The sequence below is a fragment of the Apteryx rowi genome, unplaced genomic scaffold (assembly GCF_003343035.1).
Source record: "Apteryx rowi isolate R43461 unplaced genomic scaffold, aptRow1 scaffold_151, whole genome shotgun sequence".
Lineage (NCBI taxonomy): Eukaryota > Metazoa > Chordata > Aves > Apterygiformes > Apterygidae > Apteryx > Apteryx rowi.
This window is the reverse complement of record NW_020447764.1, coordinates 911,244-929,872: the sequence shown is the minus strand read 5'-3', so window position 1 is coordinate 929,872 and position 18,629 is coordinate 911,244. Positions and strand designations below refer to the sequence as shown.

The window sequence follows — 18,629 nt, the reverse complement described above, 5'->3', positions numbered from 1 at the left end:
AAACTTGCACTGTAGTTTCTTAGAGTGTTTGGTATGTTTCCTTTTTCACTCATACCTCTCACCTCCAGATGATCTGCTGTTTCACAGTTAACTTAAAAGATTCATGGAGGCTCATAAAGTTGCCAAAAATCACAGTGGAATTTTTGAACTACAGTAGGTCACACAACAAGTGAGTGAGGAAAAACAGCAGTAATCACTTGTTCTCGCTGTGGTGTTCTTAGGCAAGCTTCAGGCTGCTTCAGCATATTTTTGTTCATCATTAGGCCAACTTTCCTAAGCCCAAATCATTAAACACAGTTGTATTAACCTGAAAGGATGAGAACCCCTGCTTTTTGTGTGTATGTGTGTGTTTTTCCCCTCTTCTTTTTGTGTAAATGTAGCGAACATCACTGTAAACTAGTGGATGAAAACTGTAGATCAGCTGTTATATACTGATTAAACACATGTTTTTTCCAGTAGTTAAATTGTTACTAAAAATGCAGATATGGTCTCTAATATTAAAGAATTTTTTTGCTCTGCTCATTTTCTGGGTGTGACAAGCTTATTGATGTTCAGCATTGTCTTTCCTCGGATGTATAACGTCCATGTTCAATCTGTTATTTCCCTTTAAGGTATGATGGTGATAGTTTGGTCAGTGACAGATTTGTCAGATTAGATTCGTTTTTCTACAATGTATTATAAACAGTATGCTTGCTCTGTGGTAGGCCTGTCCAAGCAAAATTACATTGAACGAGAATAGCATGTCATAGCAAACAGAACTTTAGATTAGTAGAATTCAAGGAGGCACCAAATCTATCTGCATCTGCTCGGATCTTACAAGAAATTAAGGGGGTGAGTGGATTTGGGGGAGGGACGGGCTGAGGCAGGTGCCTTCCTTTTGGTCTTCTTATTTCTTGTAATTCTGTCAGTAGTAAAATCCGTAAGACTTTAATTTCTATCTCTGTTAGACATCGGAAAGCAAAATCTACCCAAGTGTTAATATAAAATCTGAAAAATTACAGCATGAGCACCAGTGTTAACAAGTTTAACGGTGTTACATCATGCATTTGAGGAATGGCTCTTGTAGAACACTGTGGTGCTGAGGGCAAGTTGGCCTTTCTTTTGATACTTTAATGACAGAGTGATACTTCAGTTCATGAAGTTTTATCAAATTTAAACACTACAGTTTTGCATTAAATGAAATGATTTCCATTATGGCTGCAGTGATTTTTTTTTTTCCTAAGTGTTCTTTAAAATTAAAGACAACAACAAAAAAACACTTTGTCCATGCTAGCTAGTTCGTTAAAACACTATGAAAAATTATAGTGATGCTTAAACTTTTTAATTTTTGCTCTTGAAAAGACTTTACAAAATAAAAATGTAAATTTCTTATCAAAGCCAAGTCCATATGGAACGTAATGACAGCACAGTTGCCCTAACTAGTTGTGGATGTAATTAATACTCTAGCTCTACTATGAGGATTACAAATAATTACAAGTTTGTCTATATTTTACTGAAGCTTGAAGGCAAATCTTCAAAACTAAATTATGTTCCTTTTTCATTCATACAGTCAGTATACTTACAGGTATTCTTTCTTTGATATAAATACACCGTTGCTATCAGTGCACTGCTGGTGTCCCCTAGACATTTATATAAAAAGATAAAGCTTGTAATAGAAGTCCCCAATTCTGCAACTTCTGTACTGGCTTAAGTAGAGCTCTCTGTGTAGATCTGCCTCTGTACAAAGATTAGGATCTGAATTACTGATGCACAGAAAATTTAGCTTGTGTGACCTAGTGTTATCTTATTTTGAAATACTGATTCTTAGATGCTGGTTCTGGTGTGGTTTGTGGCACTTGGAAAATAGGTCAGAGGATAATGGTGTTCTGCGTTTGTTATTGTTGGTTTTTGTTCCATACATTTATTTATTTTTCATATCTTTCTGGTCATCAGCTTTTCATTGTTTTAAAATATTTTATATGCAAGAAGTGGCCTAGAGTTATGTGCTCTTTTTACACTTATAGTCTATTGGTTTCCTAGTAAATGACTATTTTTTTTAGCAAGTTCTTAAATCCAAAGTGGGACCCTCTTCTTGTTTGCAAGGGTTACTAAGAATGCAAGCCTTTCTTCCAAAATCTGTAGTAACTGCAGTCTTTGTAACATCTGCCTTTTTCCTGAACTTTGCCTGAAAATTACCTGCCTGAAAATTACCTGCATGTCAACACACTGTACATGTTCTGAAGTACTTATTTTAAAAAAAACAGGACTTTTGCATTTGCGTATGTGAGATCTTATGATCGAAACTTGATGATTATTATTAAATCCATCAGACAAGAGAAGAACGGAAAATGGAAGCCATCCTGCAAGCTTTTGCCAGACTAGAAAAAAGAGAAAAAAGAAGAGAGCAGGCTTTGGAAAGAATCAGCACAGCAAAAACTGAGGTTAAATCAGAATGCAAGGAAGCACAGATTCTCAATGACACTGAATTTATTCAGGTAATTATCTGGAACTTTATTTTAAGATTTAACTTTTAACATGGCAATACTGATTAGTTAGGAATCCAAAATATACTTTAAGATGTAGGAAATACTTTTTTTTTCCTCCCCTGAACTCAAATATATTTGACCAAAATCTGTATAGTTTTCTGATGTACAGCAGTGTTAGCCCATGACTTTCAAGAAATCTATGCATAAACTAATGTAAGTGAAATTCCTCATTAACAAATTCTATAAACGCACACATACGCACAACTGCTTTGTAATTCAGTCTCTTTTCAAAGATCAAGATGGGAGGTGTTTACAGATGCTGATTTTAGGCAAAGGAGGTAGGGTTTCCTTAGGCACCCTCTATAACCAGTGCACCAGGACATGATTCTGCAGTGGGTTCTTCAGGTTATAATCCTTTCTTTTTCCTTTAGAGAAACAGAATTACTAAGGCTTAGTTGGTCCTGAATTGCTCTTGCAGAAGATACTTAAATTGTGTCATATAAATAATTTATGCTGCTTGGATGCTGGTACACTTCATATATAGGATTGTTGCTCCTCATCTTGCAAATGCTATTACAGATTCTTATTGTTCCATCTGTTTCCCTGGATAATGTATGTCAGCATGTTAAGTACTTGTATGACCATGGTAGATGTTTAGTTAACTATGGTGAATTACAAAAAGGTCATTGAACTGAAAGATGTTATGATGTAAGCAGCTGATTTCTAGTCCGTAGATGAATAAATGTGGCACGGCAATTCTTACACAACTCTGCAGTGATCTGAGCAGTGACTGATCCGTGTAAATACTCTGTCTGGCAGTGATGTATCAGGTGCTTGGGAGAAAAGTACAGGAAATCTTGCAGTCTGTCTTGAAGAAAGACAGAACTATTAACTCTGAAATATTTCAGTTCTAACCACAGAAATGATATAGAGGCTTTTCGGACTTCTGAAGAAGGATGAACAGACAATGATTTGAGTGAGGTACTTAGCTTTACCTATGAGATTTGTTTAGTGGACTTTGTTTTGTACCAGGAACCAGCAAAAGAAGAAACTGCCACCAAGCCTACCCCAGCCAAAGTGAACAGAGCTAAACAGAGGAAGAGCTTCTCTCGGAGTAGAACTCATATTGGACAGCAGCGTAGGCGACACAGAACTGTCAGCATGTGTTCCGATATCCAGCCCTCTTCTCCGGATGTGGAAGTGACTTCGCAACATAATGAAACTGAGAATGCTGCACTGGTAGCTGAGCCTGAAACAGAAACTGTTGTTACAGAAATGGTTACTGAAACAGAAGCTCCAGCACTTAATAAATGTCCTACTAAGTATCCTAAAACAAAGAAGGTATGTCTCTTTGGGGTGGGGAGAAGAGGATGGACTTAAACTATATAATTTTTTTTTTTAACTCTGTTAAAGATACTGATGCAGCAGTCTATATAGATAGAAAAATAAACTGTTCGATTTTTTTCTTTAAAAATTACCATTATGTATCCACTCACTGCTAAGAGATCAATAAGGTTTGTGTTACGTCTATCAGTAGAAGTTATTTTGGATTTTACGAGACTTTCAAAGCATATCTTTCAGAAATTTGGAACAAATACTTTTGAATGGAAGTACTTTATAAATGGACTGAAATAATATATGTAAACAAAACATACTTAAAGCTATTGGGTGTTGGGGGGGGAGCACGTATGTTTGGCAAATACAAGTCTTTACTTACTTTATTCATTGTATGCTTTAGAATATATTTTAATGGTAGTGAACAAAATATCTCAGTGGAAATTAACTTCTAGTATTTCTGAAACAGCTGTTCCAAAATGAGTGGATTTAAACCTTCCAAAAGTGAACACGCTTTTGGGATTGGAGACTCTTAATTTTCATTAGCACACTGTTTCTAACAAAAAAAATTTCTAGAGTGTATTGCATACAGTTTGGAGAAATGCCACAGTATTTAAAGGCATTCAAAAAAAAAATCCTACACCTGCGAAACTGAATAAAATAATAAAAGGCATGAAAAAAATCTACAGACGGCATTAAAAAGTTTCATTTTCTTCATCATGCTTTACAAGTTCTTCTGAATATTTTATTCACAGGTGTGAATACTTTATTCAGAAGATAGGGAAGGAAACAGAAGAAATACTGATAGAGATTGAAACTTGTCGTTAAATGAATAAAATGATGTAGAAATTATCATCTTAAAACAACCCCCCAAATATACTTAACCTATATTTACATTTTTTTAAGAAGGCAGTGGAGTCATCGTGTAACACTGCTTATTGCATCACTAAATTCTTATCAGAAGGGGGACTAGAATCTGCTCCTTCTATTTTTGTGTTGCATAGGTAAATCAGAAGTTAAGACATCTGAGAAGTCTGAATTTTACTATATATTTTTTCTGTTCTATAACATTAAGGATATATGTCTTGTTGCCTTGTACCCAAATACATCTTCAGTGAAGAGGGAGAGTCCAGATTTAAAAATAAAAAAATTTAAAGAGATTTTTGAAAGACCAACATCTTAAAATTAAACATCATATTATGACAATCTATTACAATCTGTGTTAAAGCCTTAATATTTACGTGTGATATTCTGGCAAAGTCTCTATTTAACCACTGTAATATTTAGTGAGTTTAGTTGTGTAAAAGATTTAAAAAGCTCCCTCCCCCACCCCCCCCTTTTTTTTTTAAACTTCTTGGATTGTCTTAAGCCTTGCAAATAAAACAAGATGTTGCATTCTGCTTTGAATTGGTCTTCAAGCTGTTACAGTGCAATGAATACTGGTATTTGTATTTTATGTGTAAACACTTTATTTGGAAGGAGTGGGTGCTTCTTGCAAAAATGTTCACTAAAAGCGGAGAACCAGCTCACAGCTGAGAAGGCAGACACTCTGGTTTTCCTCTTCAAGTCTCTACATTGGAGAGAAGGATTAAATCTACTCATTTTGAAAAGTAAAGAATTTGGAGGTGAATCTCAAAAGTATTTAATTCAAAGACTTATATACCTATTAGAGTTCAGTTGCTTTACTTCTGGTTCCCTGTTAGTAGGAACTAAAATCCACTGGCACTTTTTCAATGAAGAAGCTTCTTGAACCAGGTAGGAGAGAATATCCTTTTTTGATAAATGTGCCTTGGTAAATGTGTTGTAGTTTTAATATGACTACAACAGGGAAGAATGTTTAAGATGTCCTACCTGACACCTTGACTGAGAATCTTGATAGTATGGAAATCTGATAATGAGGAGTTAACTTTGTTTGATTAAGATGTCACTATTTCCCCTCAGCTTAGGTGCTCAAGCTTGATTTTAAAATATATCCTGGGATTTTTAACAAAATTCACATCATAAGTGCAATCGATCTGGGCATCTGTGTAGCATGTTCAGTGAGAATGAAACTAAATCTAAAAGGACTAAAGCGTTCTCAGTTTATTTAAAACAAAACAAAACCTTTTATATGCAGAGCAAATCTATACTGATTCCTTCTCACCCCACCCCATTATCTCACCAAACTGTTGACCCTTTGTATTCTTAAACTTGCAACCTGGGAACTACCTGTTTTCTGACTTGCATAATAGTTGACTAGGTGAATAACTAAAGTAAAGACATTTCTAAAAGCCGCTGATCTAAACCACTTATTAAAACACTTACGTTTTCTTTCTCTTTGTTTAGCACTTGGTCAGTGAATGGTTAAGTGAAAAGAGTGAGAAAACAGGAAAACCTACAGACAGTCTTCCAGAAAGGCCTCTGCGTATAACTACTGACCCTGAAGTTCTGGCTACTCAACTGAATTCTTTACCGGGTCTCACTTACAGTCCTCACGTATATTCTACTCCAAAGCACTATATTCGTTTTACTTCACCGTTCCTTTCAGAAAAGAGGAGGAAAAAAGAACCTGTGGAAAATGTTACGGGCTCTTGTAAGAAGGTAATGCTTCCCTTCATTTAACCTGCTCTTGAAATGAAAAGCAAGTTTCTGATGGTTCCCCATACTATATTACTTAAAAGTAAGCCTTATTTACTGGCATGAATCTGTGCAGAAAAAAGTTGTTTTGACAAAATGATTCTATCACTTGTAACACATTTAGAAATGTTTATTTCTAAACTATTGAGTGACTAATTTATTTTTATTACAGCGTTGGCTGAAGCAGGCTTTGGAAGAAGAAAATTCAACAATGATTGATAGATTTAGTTCACCATCTCAAGAGAGATCTAGAAGCCCAGCCATCAATGGTGAAAATAAAAGTCCTTTATTACTGAATGACAGCTGTTCCTTAACAGGTGAAGCTTTTACTAATAAAATACATGAGTTATGTCAAAGCAGGTTAATATTTTCATATCTATGAAGGAATTTTTTTTTTTTTTTTTTTTTTAAAGCAATAAGATTATAAAAATCCCAGAGGTAGTTGAACCATTTTCTGATACCTAGTCTTTTGGACAGTTCTTTGAAAGAAATGCTTAGTTGCATAGTGCTTTTTTCTTGATCTGTAACTGACACTTACAGATAAGTAACTGATAAGTAACAACCATTTATCATAGTGATGCTGTACAGAAGCTTACAATCATCAAAAGACTGATCATTTTGAGTATGAATATTAGAAGGTTAGGTTACAAACTCATTTTCCATGCTGTTCTGTATATTCAGAATTCCTTTTAAAGTCGGTGGTTCTGTTGTATGCAGGGGGAAAGCTGTATAATCTTTTAATAGTAGTACAAAATGGGAATGTGCTAAAAACTATGAAAATTTTTGTAAGGATTGGAGTGTATTAGATGATTCCTATATACAATCCTGACTTGAATTTCTGTTTTTGAACTGAACAGTCTGTGCATCTTTAGATGCACAGAAGTTGACACTTCCTTTTTTGAAAACTTTTTTGGAAACAGTGCTTCCCATCGTCCTAGCATGGAAAATTTCAGATGTTAGTCTCTGCAGAATGTTTAAGAGTTTATTTTTCAGGAAGTCTGGCCTTTGAGATTTTTGTAGTCTTACTGATTCTAAAATGGAGTTGATAATTTTATTGCATCAAGTATTTGAGAAACACTTTGTGATTACCATATCTAGATCTCTTCTAGCTCTTTTTCTTTCCACTCTAATTTTAACATACAGATTTAACCACGCCATTAAAAAAACGAAGACTGTATCAGCTGTTGGAGTCTGCTTTCTCAGAAACGTCCACACCTACTCCTTCTCCATATGCCACACCAACTCATGCTGACATTGCTGCCACAGAGCCATCATTGTTTGCTACTCCTCCTAGGATAAAAACGGAAGACGAAACTTGTAGAAATGGTTACAAACCCATATATTCACCAGTTACTCCTGTAACTCCATGTATACACGGAAATACCATGCACTTTGAGGTAAGATTTGTAGTGAATTTCAGTGTGTGGAGATATACCATTATAGTATAAATCAGTATTTGTACTCCAGTTACAAGGGTTTTTTTTACGTGTTCATCTAGGCTGAAAAGAAACTGACTCATAATTTCTTCTTCTTTGTTTAGAATATTTCCTCACCTGACAGTTCCCCAGAAATAAAGAGGCGAGCTTACAGTCAAGAGGTAAGGATCTTTGCAGAAAACTGCAGATGGTCTTGTTCTCTTGATTTGATCTGTACAGCTGGACCATTCTTGGTTTAATGCTTTTTACCAGATAGTGTAAGTTATCTGGAATGTAATGGGTGACTTCCTCTCTTGTTCTGTTTGTTCTTTACTGTATATTTCCATTTTTCCTCTTCCATTTTCTATCTTAAACTGGTTCTTCTCTCTTCTTTTTCTGTCTCACTTAAAAATCCTAATGGTTGTCCTTGACAAGCAATAATTACTATAATTTATAGGTAAGTACAGAAAAACAACGCTGGTACTTTAAAATTTACTTTTATTCTGCTTGTACCATTTCTTCTTGTTACCAGCATCTCTTAAACATTTTGCTTGAGCCAAGTTAGGTTTAAAGTGAGGAAAGGTAATAAATATTGTGTCCAGGGGGATTAGTTTAGGTGCTGAAATGCGCCCAAACTAGTTCCAGATTGATGTGTCTTGTTGTGCTGCACTGGAATGATTCTCATGGTTGAACCACTAGAGGGCGATCTTATCCTTAAATACAAGAACTTTTGCAGTGATGTTTTTGTCCAAAATAAAAGAATAATGAAAATGCATTATGTAAAGCTCCACAACAATATGTAACTTGAATTATGGGTGATAACTACAAAATTTGTATTAAGATGTCTAACCATAAGCTTAACACATAGAAGAAACAGGTAAAATAAGTAACAATAAAAATTTAGCTGATTATATTTCTAAAGAACTTCACTTTTTGATGAGTCTTGCAAATTAATGATCCAAATACTCTTCAATGAATTAAGTATATTTTTAAGTCAACATCTTAAGTGTTGAAATACCAACATTTTTTCTACTGTCATAACTGTGAATTGAATTTAAAAATTTGTTTTTAAATGATTGTAATTGAATTTTTTAGTGTTCATCAAATTCAAATTAAAAAGAGGGGTTTTATATAGGAACTTCTCTTTCTAACAGAAGTTTTAAAAAATAAATAAAAAAATATCATGAAAGCCTTTAAAACAGGTTGGTTTAGAGAAGACACTTCCAGCTATGGATATGTGCTGGGTTCTTCACACTTAATTCATTTATAAGTAGTACCAAGATCAGTTTCTATAATTTCAGAATTTTTTTCTTCTACAAAATACTGGTTTTAATATTGTCTTAAAATTCTAAGGTGTTCTGGGAAAGTTTTTCCTTCTCTTCCCCCTTTCCTTCCTTGAAATAAGTGTGTCATTGCTAAGGATCTCTTTTTCATTTAAGTGAAGCAAGTGCTTTTAACCCTTCCAGGCCAAAGATTTGCTTCTGTTAAAGCTCTTTCTCTCCTTCCTCTGCCAGTCATAAATAAAAGCTGGTATTTAAAATTTAAGTTAAATTTTTGACTTTGGTCCATATGCATTTCATTAAGATGCTTTTACATAATGCATAGAAATAGTTAGAAATAAATGTCTTGTTATAGAGCTGATTCTTAAAGAAATTCACAGCATCAGATGGTCTTAAATCTCACTTAAAAGCATAACTGAATGTCAAAATAGGAAGAGTTGTAATATGGAAAAATAGTTAACATGCTTTTTTTTTTTTTAAAGGGATATGACAGAGCATCGATTCTAGCACTGAATTCTTTCAGAAATTCTAATCTGACAGAAATGGGCCTGCAAGAAATTAAGACTATTGGATATTCCAGTCCAAGGAATAGGACCGATGTCACACGGCAGTGCACTGGAGAAATGGAATCTGTGTCAGACCTCCAGCTGGGACTCGAAGTAATTGAGCAAAGTGCACTGCATAAAAACCTGGAAGCCCCCACACATGATAGGACTGATTCAAACAGCCAACTAGAAACTGCTCATTGTGGACGGGGCACAATTTATTCTTCCTGGGTAAAAAGTCCCGACAGGACAGGTGTAAATTTCTCAGTGAATTCTAATTTGAGGGACTTGACACCTTCACATCAGTTGGAGGTAGGAGGTGGATTCAGAATAAGCGAGTCAAAGTGCCTGATTCAAGACGATGCTAGAGGCATGTTCATGGAAGCATCTGTTTTTTGTACTTCAGAAGATGGAATTGCATCTGGCTTTGGAAGGACTGTCAATAACGACAACTTGATGGATGGAAATTGCACACCCCAGAATCCTCCACAAAAGAAAAAGGTTATAATTTTAAGAATCACTTGGTCTTTCTTATCTAGTCTGCTAATCGTATTTCTATAATGGAAAGAACCATGCTAATTTAAAAAAAAAAAAAAAAGGGGGGAGGTGGAAATCCTGCTGGCTAATCTTTAGATATTACAGCACAGATGTTACTGAGGAGGAATTATGAAGAGCAAAGTCACACATCCATTAATAAATGTAATTTTCCAATCTAATAGATAAAAATTCACTTTTATTCATAGTTTTCATTTAATGTCATTTTATATGAATCATAAATGACTTGCTCAATAATAAAACTTGTGTTTGGAAAATAAGCACAATCGAAATTTGTAAGTCTCATCACACAGATCTTGTAGGTAAGTTACATGATCATGGAATCAAAATTGAAAGTTATCCTGCATAAATGTCTTGACTACACCTTATTGTCAAGATACATTCCCTTTTCTTGCAGAAAGGATGACAAACATTGAGGATGATAGTCTCCAATACAATAGCTTATCTCTTCTGTCTGTTAACAGACTGTAATAATTTATCTTTCTTGTTTAAAAGATAAGATTTATTTTCTTTGTGGAAGTAATGATCTGGGTGGAGGGAGGCTGTGTGCAAGCACGCGCATGGTGAGGTTTTGGTTTCCCTGCCCTGTTATGGGGGCACCTTCTAGGAGTGCTCATGATTGTTCCTTCCACTGTGCTCCATCAGAACTAAAATTCAGTTTCCCTCGCTTCAAACTGAGACATGGCTGAAGCAAGGTAGTAGGAGCTTTGTTCGTACCTGGTCCCGGACCCTGAGAAGTTTTATATATTTCATTCATGTTACTGTAGCCCTGCCATTTTTGCAAAGCAAGCTAACATAAAGAAGCCAAAATTTCTGTAGCTTCCTGTTCTTCTTCATCTGAAGGTTAAATAAGTTTGTTCTCTTCAAATCCAAGCAATGCTTCAGTAACTGTGCCCCGCCCCCCCCCCCCCTTTTTCTTGCTTACAAGGAATCTTTCCTAGTTATTACTGCTGAGGGCTTGTGATACACCGAATAACCCCAAATGCAAACAGGTGCGGCTCATCTGCCCCCCCACAGGCAGGCACTTTGTGTTCCTGTCTAAAAGACTGTTTGAGAAAACAGCCAGTATCTGTACTTCTAAAAAAAAATGGGTTTTAGGCTTTCCAAGGACAGGCAAAAATATTTAGTAACTCTTACTGTGTCAAAGGGGAAAAAATCTCACCCAAGGAGAAGGTGAAGGGGAGAATTCAGGAGTTTTGGAGGAGGAGAATAATTAGAAGCCTTTGCCCAAAATCGGATTGATGTGCATGTCTTTATGCAGCTATTCAAGGAAGTTATTCCACATCTCCACGTTTTTATGGGCATTTTCTCATCTGTTTTCTCTCAGTATTGTACAAGTCTGTCTCATTCTAATGAGTCCTGTACATAGTGGCAATACTTTATTTTCTTTTCAAATAGCACCCATAGATTTTTATCCATTCTTTACACTTCAAGTAATATTCTTCAAGAGATCCCAGTCACATGATGTGGAAATAATATCAATTGTTTCAAAGCAAGATCAATTCTTAACCTGAATTTTATGAAAAATTAGATATTCTCAATTCTTCTTACCCTTACACACAGATTAGTCTTTAATAGATAGATCTGGAGGGAGGAAAAAAAAAGAAAGACACCCTCCCCCCCCCCCAACCCAAGGACTACAGACAAACAAGGCCTTCTTGCACGTGTGCTCTCTCACATGCGCACTCTCTCCCTCCCAGTTTCTCTGTTCACTTTTATTGAGGACTGAGCCATATAAACTTGAATTCTTTCATTATTGCACTTCAGTTTCTTGTTTGGATGCTAGAAAATTCAGCGTAGTTTGCTGTGAAGTACAACAGCAGGTATGAAAACATTAAATGTAACTGGCACAAAAAGAATTTTCTTCTATATAATGAGATCAGAAGTTCAGGATTTCAGTTTTCTGCTTGAAATCCTAAAGATGCATGGTGAAAGCTTTTTTCTTTTTTTTTTTCCCCTCACTGAAAGTAATTTCTTAAATTCTTAAACTGTTTTCTATTACATAAAAGCTATTATGTACTAAGGCTTTTTTAATATAGAAAGTAGAAACTATTTGTCCTTTCATGTATCATTGTTTTCGGTAATAAACCATTTTACTTGAAATTTAGCATCAAAATATGTTTCAAATCAGTCTTTTTAGACTGCAGTAAAGACATTGATTTAAAATGAATGGGGAGAAGAATGCAAATTTAAGTTACAGATTCCTTATATTGAGAAAAATTTATGAAGAGCTTGGCGAAACCTTTCATCTATGTACTAGAGTGGAGCTAAAGCCTGGTAGGTTTTTAACGTGAGTTAGACTGAAACAAGAATGTAACATCTCTTAAAACTAGCATTATTGTATAAATATTCCTTTATTAGTGCTGCAGTTGTAGAAATGCTGTGAACTCCATTGTATCTTCAACCAACAGTACAACTTCAGGAAGCAATTTCCCCATTTTCTTGCTGATCCACATCAACTACTTGATCTTCTCTGAGGCAAAATCCATACTTCCTTCTCTTGGCAGAAGCTTTTCTTTGCATCTTTCTTTTAGTTCCTACTACCTAGTACACTGTAAATCCACCGTTAATGGGGTGAAATATCTTCAATTAATCTACCCCCGTTTTCCTTTAGAACCAGGTAAATGGTATGTCTTACTGAAAGTATGCATTTAACTTACTCCCCTGAAAGTGTCAAAAAGAAGCAAGTAAATTTTCCCTCTAATCTTTTCTCCATAGGTATCCTTATTAGAATACCGTAAGAGACAGCGAGAAGCTAGAAAAAGTGGCTCAAAGACGGAAAACTTTCCCCTGGTTACTGTATCGCCTCATGCTGCTGGTGGAGGAAACATAAGCAGTAACAATGGTGCTAATGATGGGTTTAACAACGGTGGTGAAAATGGGGAGCAAACTGATAACGCTGCAAGCCTGCCGTTACCACTGCCAACTACTGTTTATAATGCAGCTCCAGAAGAGATTGGCAACAGTTGTGCAATTAAGGAAACTTCTTCCAGTGAGAAGAATGAACCAGAAGTTCAATGGTAAGCAACAAAACTTTCAAAAGAATTATCTACTTAAAAAAGCCTGTTGTATTTGAAATGTGTGACTACTGATCAGAAGCTCTCATTTCAGATTAGTGAGTAGTTGTTTGGGCAAGACAAGTCGTGTATTACTGTAGGTTATAAAACTACACAGTATAGTTAAGAGTGTAACTCTTCAGAAGATGATATTGATGAGTACGCATGCTCCTTCCACAACTGCGCGAGTCAGGCTGTGTGTGCTGGCTAAGGAGTACGGAGGAGGGAGCAACAGTATGATGGAGAGAGGCTGGTCTGACGGCTTGAGAGTCTGGTTCTCAGCGTGGCTGAGGCTGCGCACTCCACTGCAGTGGAGGTGCAGTCCTTGCATCTCCAGTGCTTCATCTGTGGACTGAAGGTAATGCTGCTTCATGCAGAAACTAGCATTTTATATTGTAAGCAAAGGATGTGGAAAATAAAACAACAAAGAATTTACCAGTAACTTTCTCCAGTAATCCTGCTGACTACACAGGAATTTGTTTTAGCACAACAGTATTGTGGAATATTACCATATGTTCTTGCCTGAAACAAACGGAGTTTTGTAGAGTGCTGTTGTTGTTGTTGTTCTTCTTGGCCAGATTGTGAGAATGAATTGATTATAAAAGAGACAAAGACATGGTTGTCATTTCCTACGCGCTATTTGGCAAGTTGAATCTAAAAATTTAAAATTCTTTGTAGTTGTCTAGTATTTACAACTACGGATCCAGTTTTAAAGAGCAAACTCCTTTTTTCTTAAAAAGAATAATTTTTTTCCAGCTTTTGAAGAAAACAGCTTTCTACAAATGGTGAATATGAAACAGTGCCCAAAGCCTCCATTTCTGAAATGTAGCTTTTGGTGTTAGATTTGTCAACTGTTTAAAATATATATAAAATGAAAAGAGCATTCACAGGTCTGTTGTGCTTTTTTTTTTTTAAACAGGAATTTTCAGTTTTCTTAATGTAACAATGTTGCAGGAAATTAATGTATTAAAATATTTTAAGTGTGAGGAAAATCAGATGTAAACTACCTAACAAATCACATTCCTTAGGTGGAACCAGTTATTTGGCTCTTTTGTGTAGTCAACACTGTAAACTTTCTCTGACCCTATATTTGCATATACCTTGTCCTAAATTTAGGACATGTGGGAGTACCTTCTCTTAAATATAAAATATGCTCCTCTCTTCAAGGACTGCATCAACCTCTGTGGAACAAGTGAGAGAACGAAGTTATCAGAGAGCTTTACTTCTCAGTGATCATAGGAAAGACAAAGACAGCGGTGAGTTGATTTATCATGTCGAAGGTGGATTAATCTAAGCAGTCCCCCATGGTAGTCCTTAATCATTCTAATATTATGTTTGGGTCTCCTTCATCTGTAGGAGGAGAATCACCTTGTAGCCCATGCTCACCGTCTCATGTTCAGTCTCCACCTTCATCTCATTCAAATCTCATTTCCCAGTTGCAGCTTAAGGTCCCTTCTTTCACTGAATTTATGGAAGGTCAGTAAGCAGATGACCTTGTATGACACTTGACATATTGAATAGTCTCTTACAACAACTTTAAGTAGCTCTTTAGAGTCAAATGTAAAGTGCTTAGTGGTCTTTGCAAAAGACTTGTTTTTTTCCTGCTTTTATATTTTTTCTGATTTATGTCTGTAGAACCTGATCCTGAAAATCCAGAGCCCACTTCTGAAAGTCCGTCCCCAGATACTTCACAAAAGATTTGTAAGAGTCCTTCAAAAGCAAGCAAGGTAAAGCACTGTCTGTGCAGGTGCATGTGTGTGTAACTGTGTGTGTATATATTATATAATATGCATATTAATACATACATACCTCTTGGATTTATTTTTTTTAAATGTTAGTTTCATGATTTAGTTCTTTAAGATGGACATGTGTGCATGTAATCTTTCTGTTAAATATTCTTGCAAATGTTTATATTAATGGTAGCTCATACATGCTAAAAACCTGATTTATGTTTTGTTGTTTCAGTAGGGTATCTATACATAATCTTGCATTCTGTACACACAGAAGATATTATATCGGTGGATTCAGTATCACCACAATTCTGCAGGTTAAATGCTGAAGAACTGACAGTCAGAACTGACAGTAGTAACATGATTTAAGTACTTCTTACCTTAACAGGAGTTTGCTCTTGCCATGTCAGAGTTTGGCACTGTTTGTCAGTTGAGGCATTGAAGTGGAGAAAGTAGCTACCTGTACAATATTAAATGCAGTAATTCAGGTTGTAATGTTCAGTCAGCTTGTTCACATTATCCCCATGTTAAAATGTTAAATCACACTTAAAATTGCTTTGTAAATAGTCTGGAATTATTCAGACTCAGAAATCTAAAACTTTAACAAATAATCTAGATTCTGACTTTGACCTGATAGGTCATATTTCTGTTACTACTTTAAAACATTTGCTAATCTTTAACTTTAAAAGAACAATTCATATATACTGGTTAAAAATAGTGCCTGTACTAAGTTTGAGCTTCCTACCATCTTTATTTTTCATGTACCAAAAAAATATTTGGTGCCATAACTGTCTTTTCTTATAGTCGCAGAGAAAGATAACACTATTCTGAGAAGACTCTTTTAACTTATGCATAGTTAAATGTTTTGAATGTTTTGCACTGATTTATTTTCTTTTCATTCTAGCCTTCTTCACCGAGTCCTGTAGTTTCAACACAGTCACTTGGGAAAACAACCACAAAACCAGATTCACACTGGGAAACTGCAGCTAATGCACCAGAGGCTGAGTGTGTGAATCATCCGAAATCTGAGCTGCAACAAAAACAGCTGACAAATAACGTCCAAGCACTTTCAAAAAATCATCCATCTCAATTGCATCTGCGCAGTTCAGCTGAGCAACTTTCACATTCACAGAAGTTGCCTTCTGCACCTTTAAAGCTGCATTGTCCACCTTCACCTCATGTAGAAAATCCTCCAAAATCATCTACTCCTCACGCACCTGTGCAGCATGGTTATCTTTCACCAAAGCCTCACTCGCAGCAGTTGGGATCTCCATACAGACCTCATCATCCACAGTCACCTCAAGTTGGAACACCCCAGAGGGAAACACACCGAAATTTTTATCCAGCAGCACCAACCCTTCAGCCTAGTAATCAGCAGCAGACTAGTGGACCGCTGTTTACTCAGACAACTTCAGGACAATCGTCAGCTTCTTACAGCCAGTTTAACCAACAAAATTTGAACAGCAGTGCACCACCTCCTCCTCCACCCCCACCGCCTTCTTCTACTTACTATCAAAACCAGCAGTCCTCTGGAAACTTTCAGAGTTACAGTCAGCTGAAGGGTAGCATACCCCAACAGACTGTATTTTCATCCGGACCAAATCAAGCACTTCCTGGCACTGCAGGTCAGCAAACAGTGCCAGGACACCACGTAACTGCAGGGCATTTTTTGCCATCTCAGAACCCCAGTATTCATCACCAGGCTTCATCATCTGCTGCTCCACCTCCTCCTCCTCCTCCGCCTGCTCCAGGACCTCACCTTGTACAGCAGCAAAGTTCTCATCAGCAGCATTCTGTAGCACATGTTGTTGGTCCAGTTCACGCCGTGGCAGTAGCTCCTGGATCACATATTCATTCTCAAGCTGCTGGACATCATTTGCCACCACCACCTCCACCACCAGGTCCTCTCCCCCACCATCAACCTCCTCATCCGTCAACTGGACACCAAGGTTTGCAAGCACAGCACCAGCATGTTGTAAACTCTGCACCTCCGCCACCCCCACCCCCGCCATCCAATGTTATAGGCTCGGGGCACCACCCAACATCAGCACAAGGGTTACACCACCCATCTCATCAAGGACCCCCCCATTTTCCTTCAAATGCTCATACAAGCGTGTCCTCCTATTCCTCACAAGCCCCACATCATACAACGTTAGGACCTGGACCTCAACATCAGCCTGCTGGAACAGGACCTCATTGCCCACTCCCTGGTCAGGGTCCTCACATCCAACCTCAAGGACCAAACAGTATTCCAACACCTACTGCTTCAGGGTTCTGCCCTCACCCCGGCTCTGTAACCCTTCCCCACGGAGTGCAAGGACCGCAGCAGGCATCACCAGTGCCTGGACAAATTCCAATCCACAGAGCACAGGTGCCACCAACTTTTCAAAACAATTACCATGGTTCAGGGTGGCATTAAAATGGATCCCTTTAATTCTAAACATTTTTAAAATGTTCTGTAATATAAACTGTGTATATTTCATATGTACCTATTCAAGGTACTTTTTAAAGCTTGTACATGATACTTTGTATAAAAGCAAACACCAGTGCTCTTTCATTGTATTCTTTCCATTTTTTGCTTTTTAAAATTCCTGAAAAATGTGCTGTTAAGCCAGTATTAGGTATTTCTTTTTATTTTGTAAGTGAACATTCCAGCTGTTTTTTCTGGCAGTAGGTTTGATGCTGCATAATCTTTAAAATTTTATTGTTGCAGTTAAATTCATTTAGTGAATGTTTTCTATATTACTTTAATACATATGTAATTAAGTAAGTACACAGGCTAAGTGATGGCACTAACATTTTTTTTTTCATTTTCTTCTGTCAACAGTTCTTTGTGTGCATAGAGATAGAAAACAATGCAATACAAATTTTTATAGTTTTGGTGTGGTCATGGCTTTCTGTTTCATCAGTTATTTGCAGAAAATGTAATTTAATGTATAGACTGTTTCTAATGTCTCTGACAAGTGCTGTAAATACTGTATTTCTTTTGCTTGTAAAATTGCTTAAAGCTTCTTTCATTTGATATAGTATTGTATATAATAAGTCTCTTTTGCAAAAAAAAAGTGTGATCTTTGTGAAAGTAGTACAGTATATGATCTTTAATTTTTTTTTAATATACTGTCACATTGCAGCACTGGTTGGGCATTTTAATTCATGTTAATAAATCACAATTATGTCAGTTTTAACCACTTGTCCTGAAAGGATGGTGTCTGTTAAGGGAAATGTCCATATGTGTATATAAAACAAACAAAACCCCTGCTGTTACCTTTGGGCTATTTCACTTCCCCCCAGTTTCCAGTTGTGTGTTTACTTGTGTTCTGCTTCACCAAGTACAAATAGGTATGAAGGTTTTTGTAGGATGTGGGTTTATTTTCCCCTGCTGAGTCTAGAGGTAAGGAAAAAGTACTTGAAATCTGCTGGAGTATTGTGTCAGTTTACTCGCAGGTAAAACTTATACAAAATGAATCAACACAGTATAGACGCATTATACATAATGTCCATACACCAGTACAGCTGAGCACTAAATCCATATCAGACATGTTATTTTGATCTTGATTACAGACCACAGTAACACTTGCACAGTTTAGTACATATCTGTTGTCCTCTTTTATTGGCTCTTTCAGAATTCTTGT

The 18,629-nt window shown here is 36.4% G+C and overlaps 1 protein-coding gene across 9 annotated transcripts in view; it reads left to right on the top strand.

Annotated features, from left to right (window-relative positions):
• Nucleotides 1-18,182, top strand: part of KMT2E (lysine methyltransferase 2E) — a 69,098-nt gene extending 50,916 nt beyond the window's left edge. For 8 of the 9 annotated variants that reach the window (XM_026059022.1, XM_026059018.1, XM_026059017.1 and 5 more), the window contains 12 exons: nt 2,310-2,474; nt 3,498-3,806; nt 6,126-6,380; nt 6,589-6,733; nt 7,560-7,813; nt 7,957-8,013; nt 9,594-10,157; nt 12,930-13,231; nt 14,435-14,523; nt 14,624-14,743; nt 14,903-14,994; nt 15,902-18,182. In XM_026059022.1, coding sequence (XP_025914807.1) covers nt 2,310-2,474; nt 3,498-3,806; nt 6,126-6,380; nt 6,589-6,733; nt 7,560-7,813; nt 7,957-8,013; nt 9,594-10,157; nt 12,930-13,231; nt 14,435-14,523; nt 14,624-14,743; nt 14,903-14,994; nt 15,902-17,416 — 3,867 coding nt within the window. In that variant the 3' untranslated portion in view covers nt 17,417-18,182. The remainder of the gene's footprint in view (nt 1-2,309; nt 2,475-3,497; nt 3,807-6,125; nt 6,381-6,588; nt 6,734-7,559; nt 7,814-7,956; nt 8,014-9,593; nt 10,158-12,929; nt 13,232-14,434; nt 14,524-14,623; nt 14,744-14,902; nt 14,995-15,901) is intronic. The other variant, XM_026059023.1, reaches the window with a different exon arrangement.
• Nucleotides 18,183-18,629: the final 447 nt, after the last annotated feature.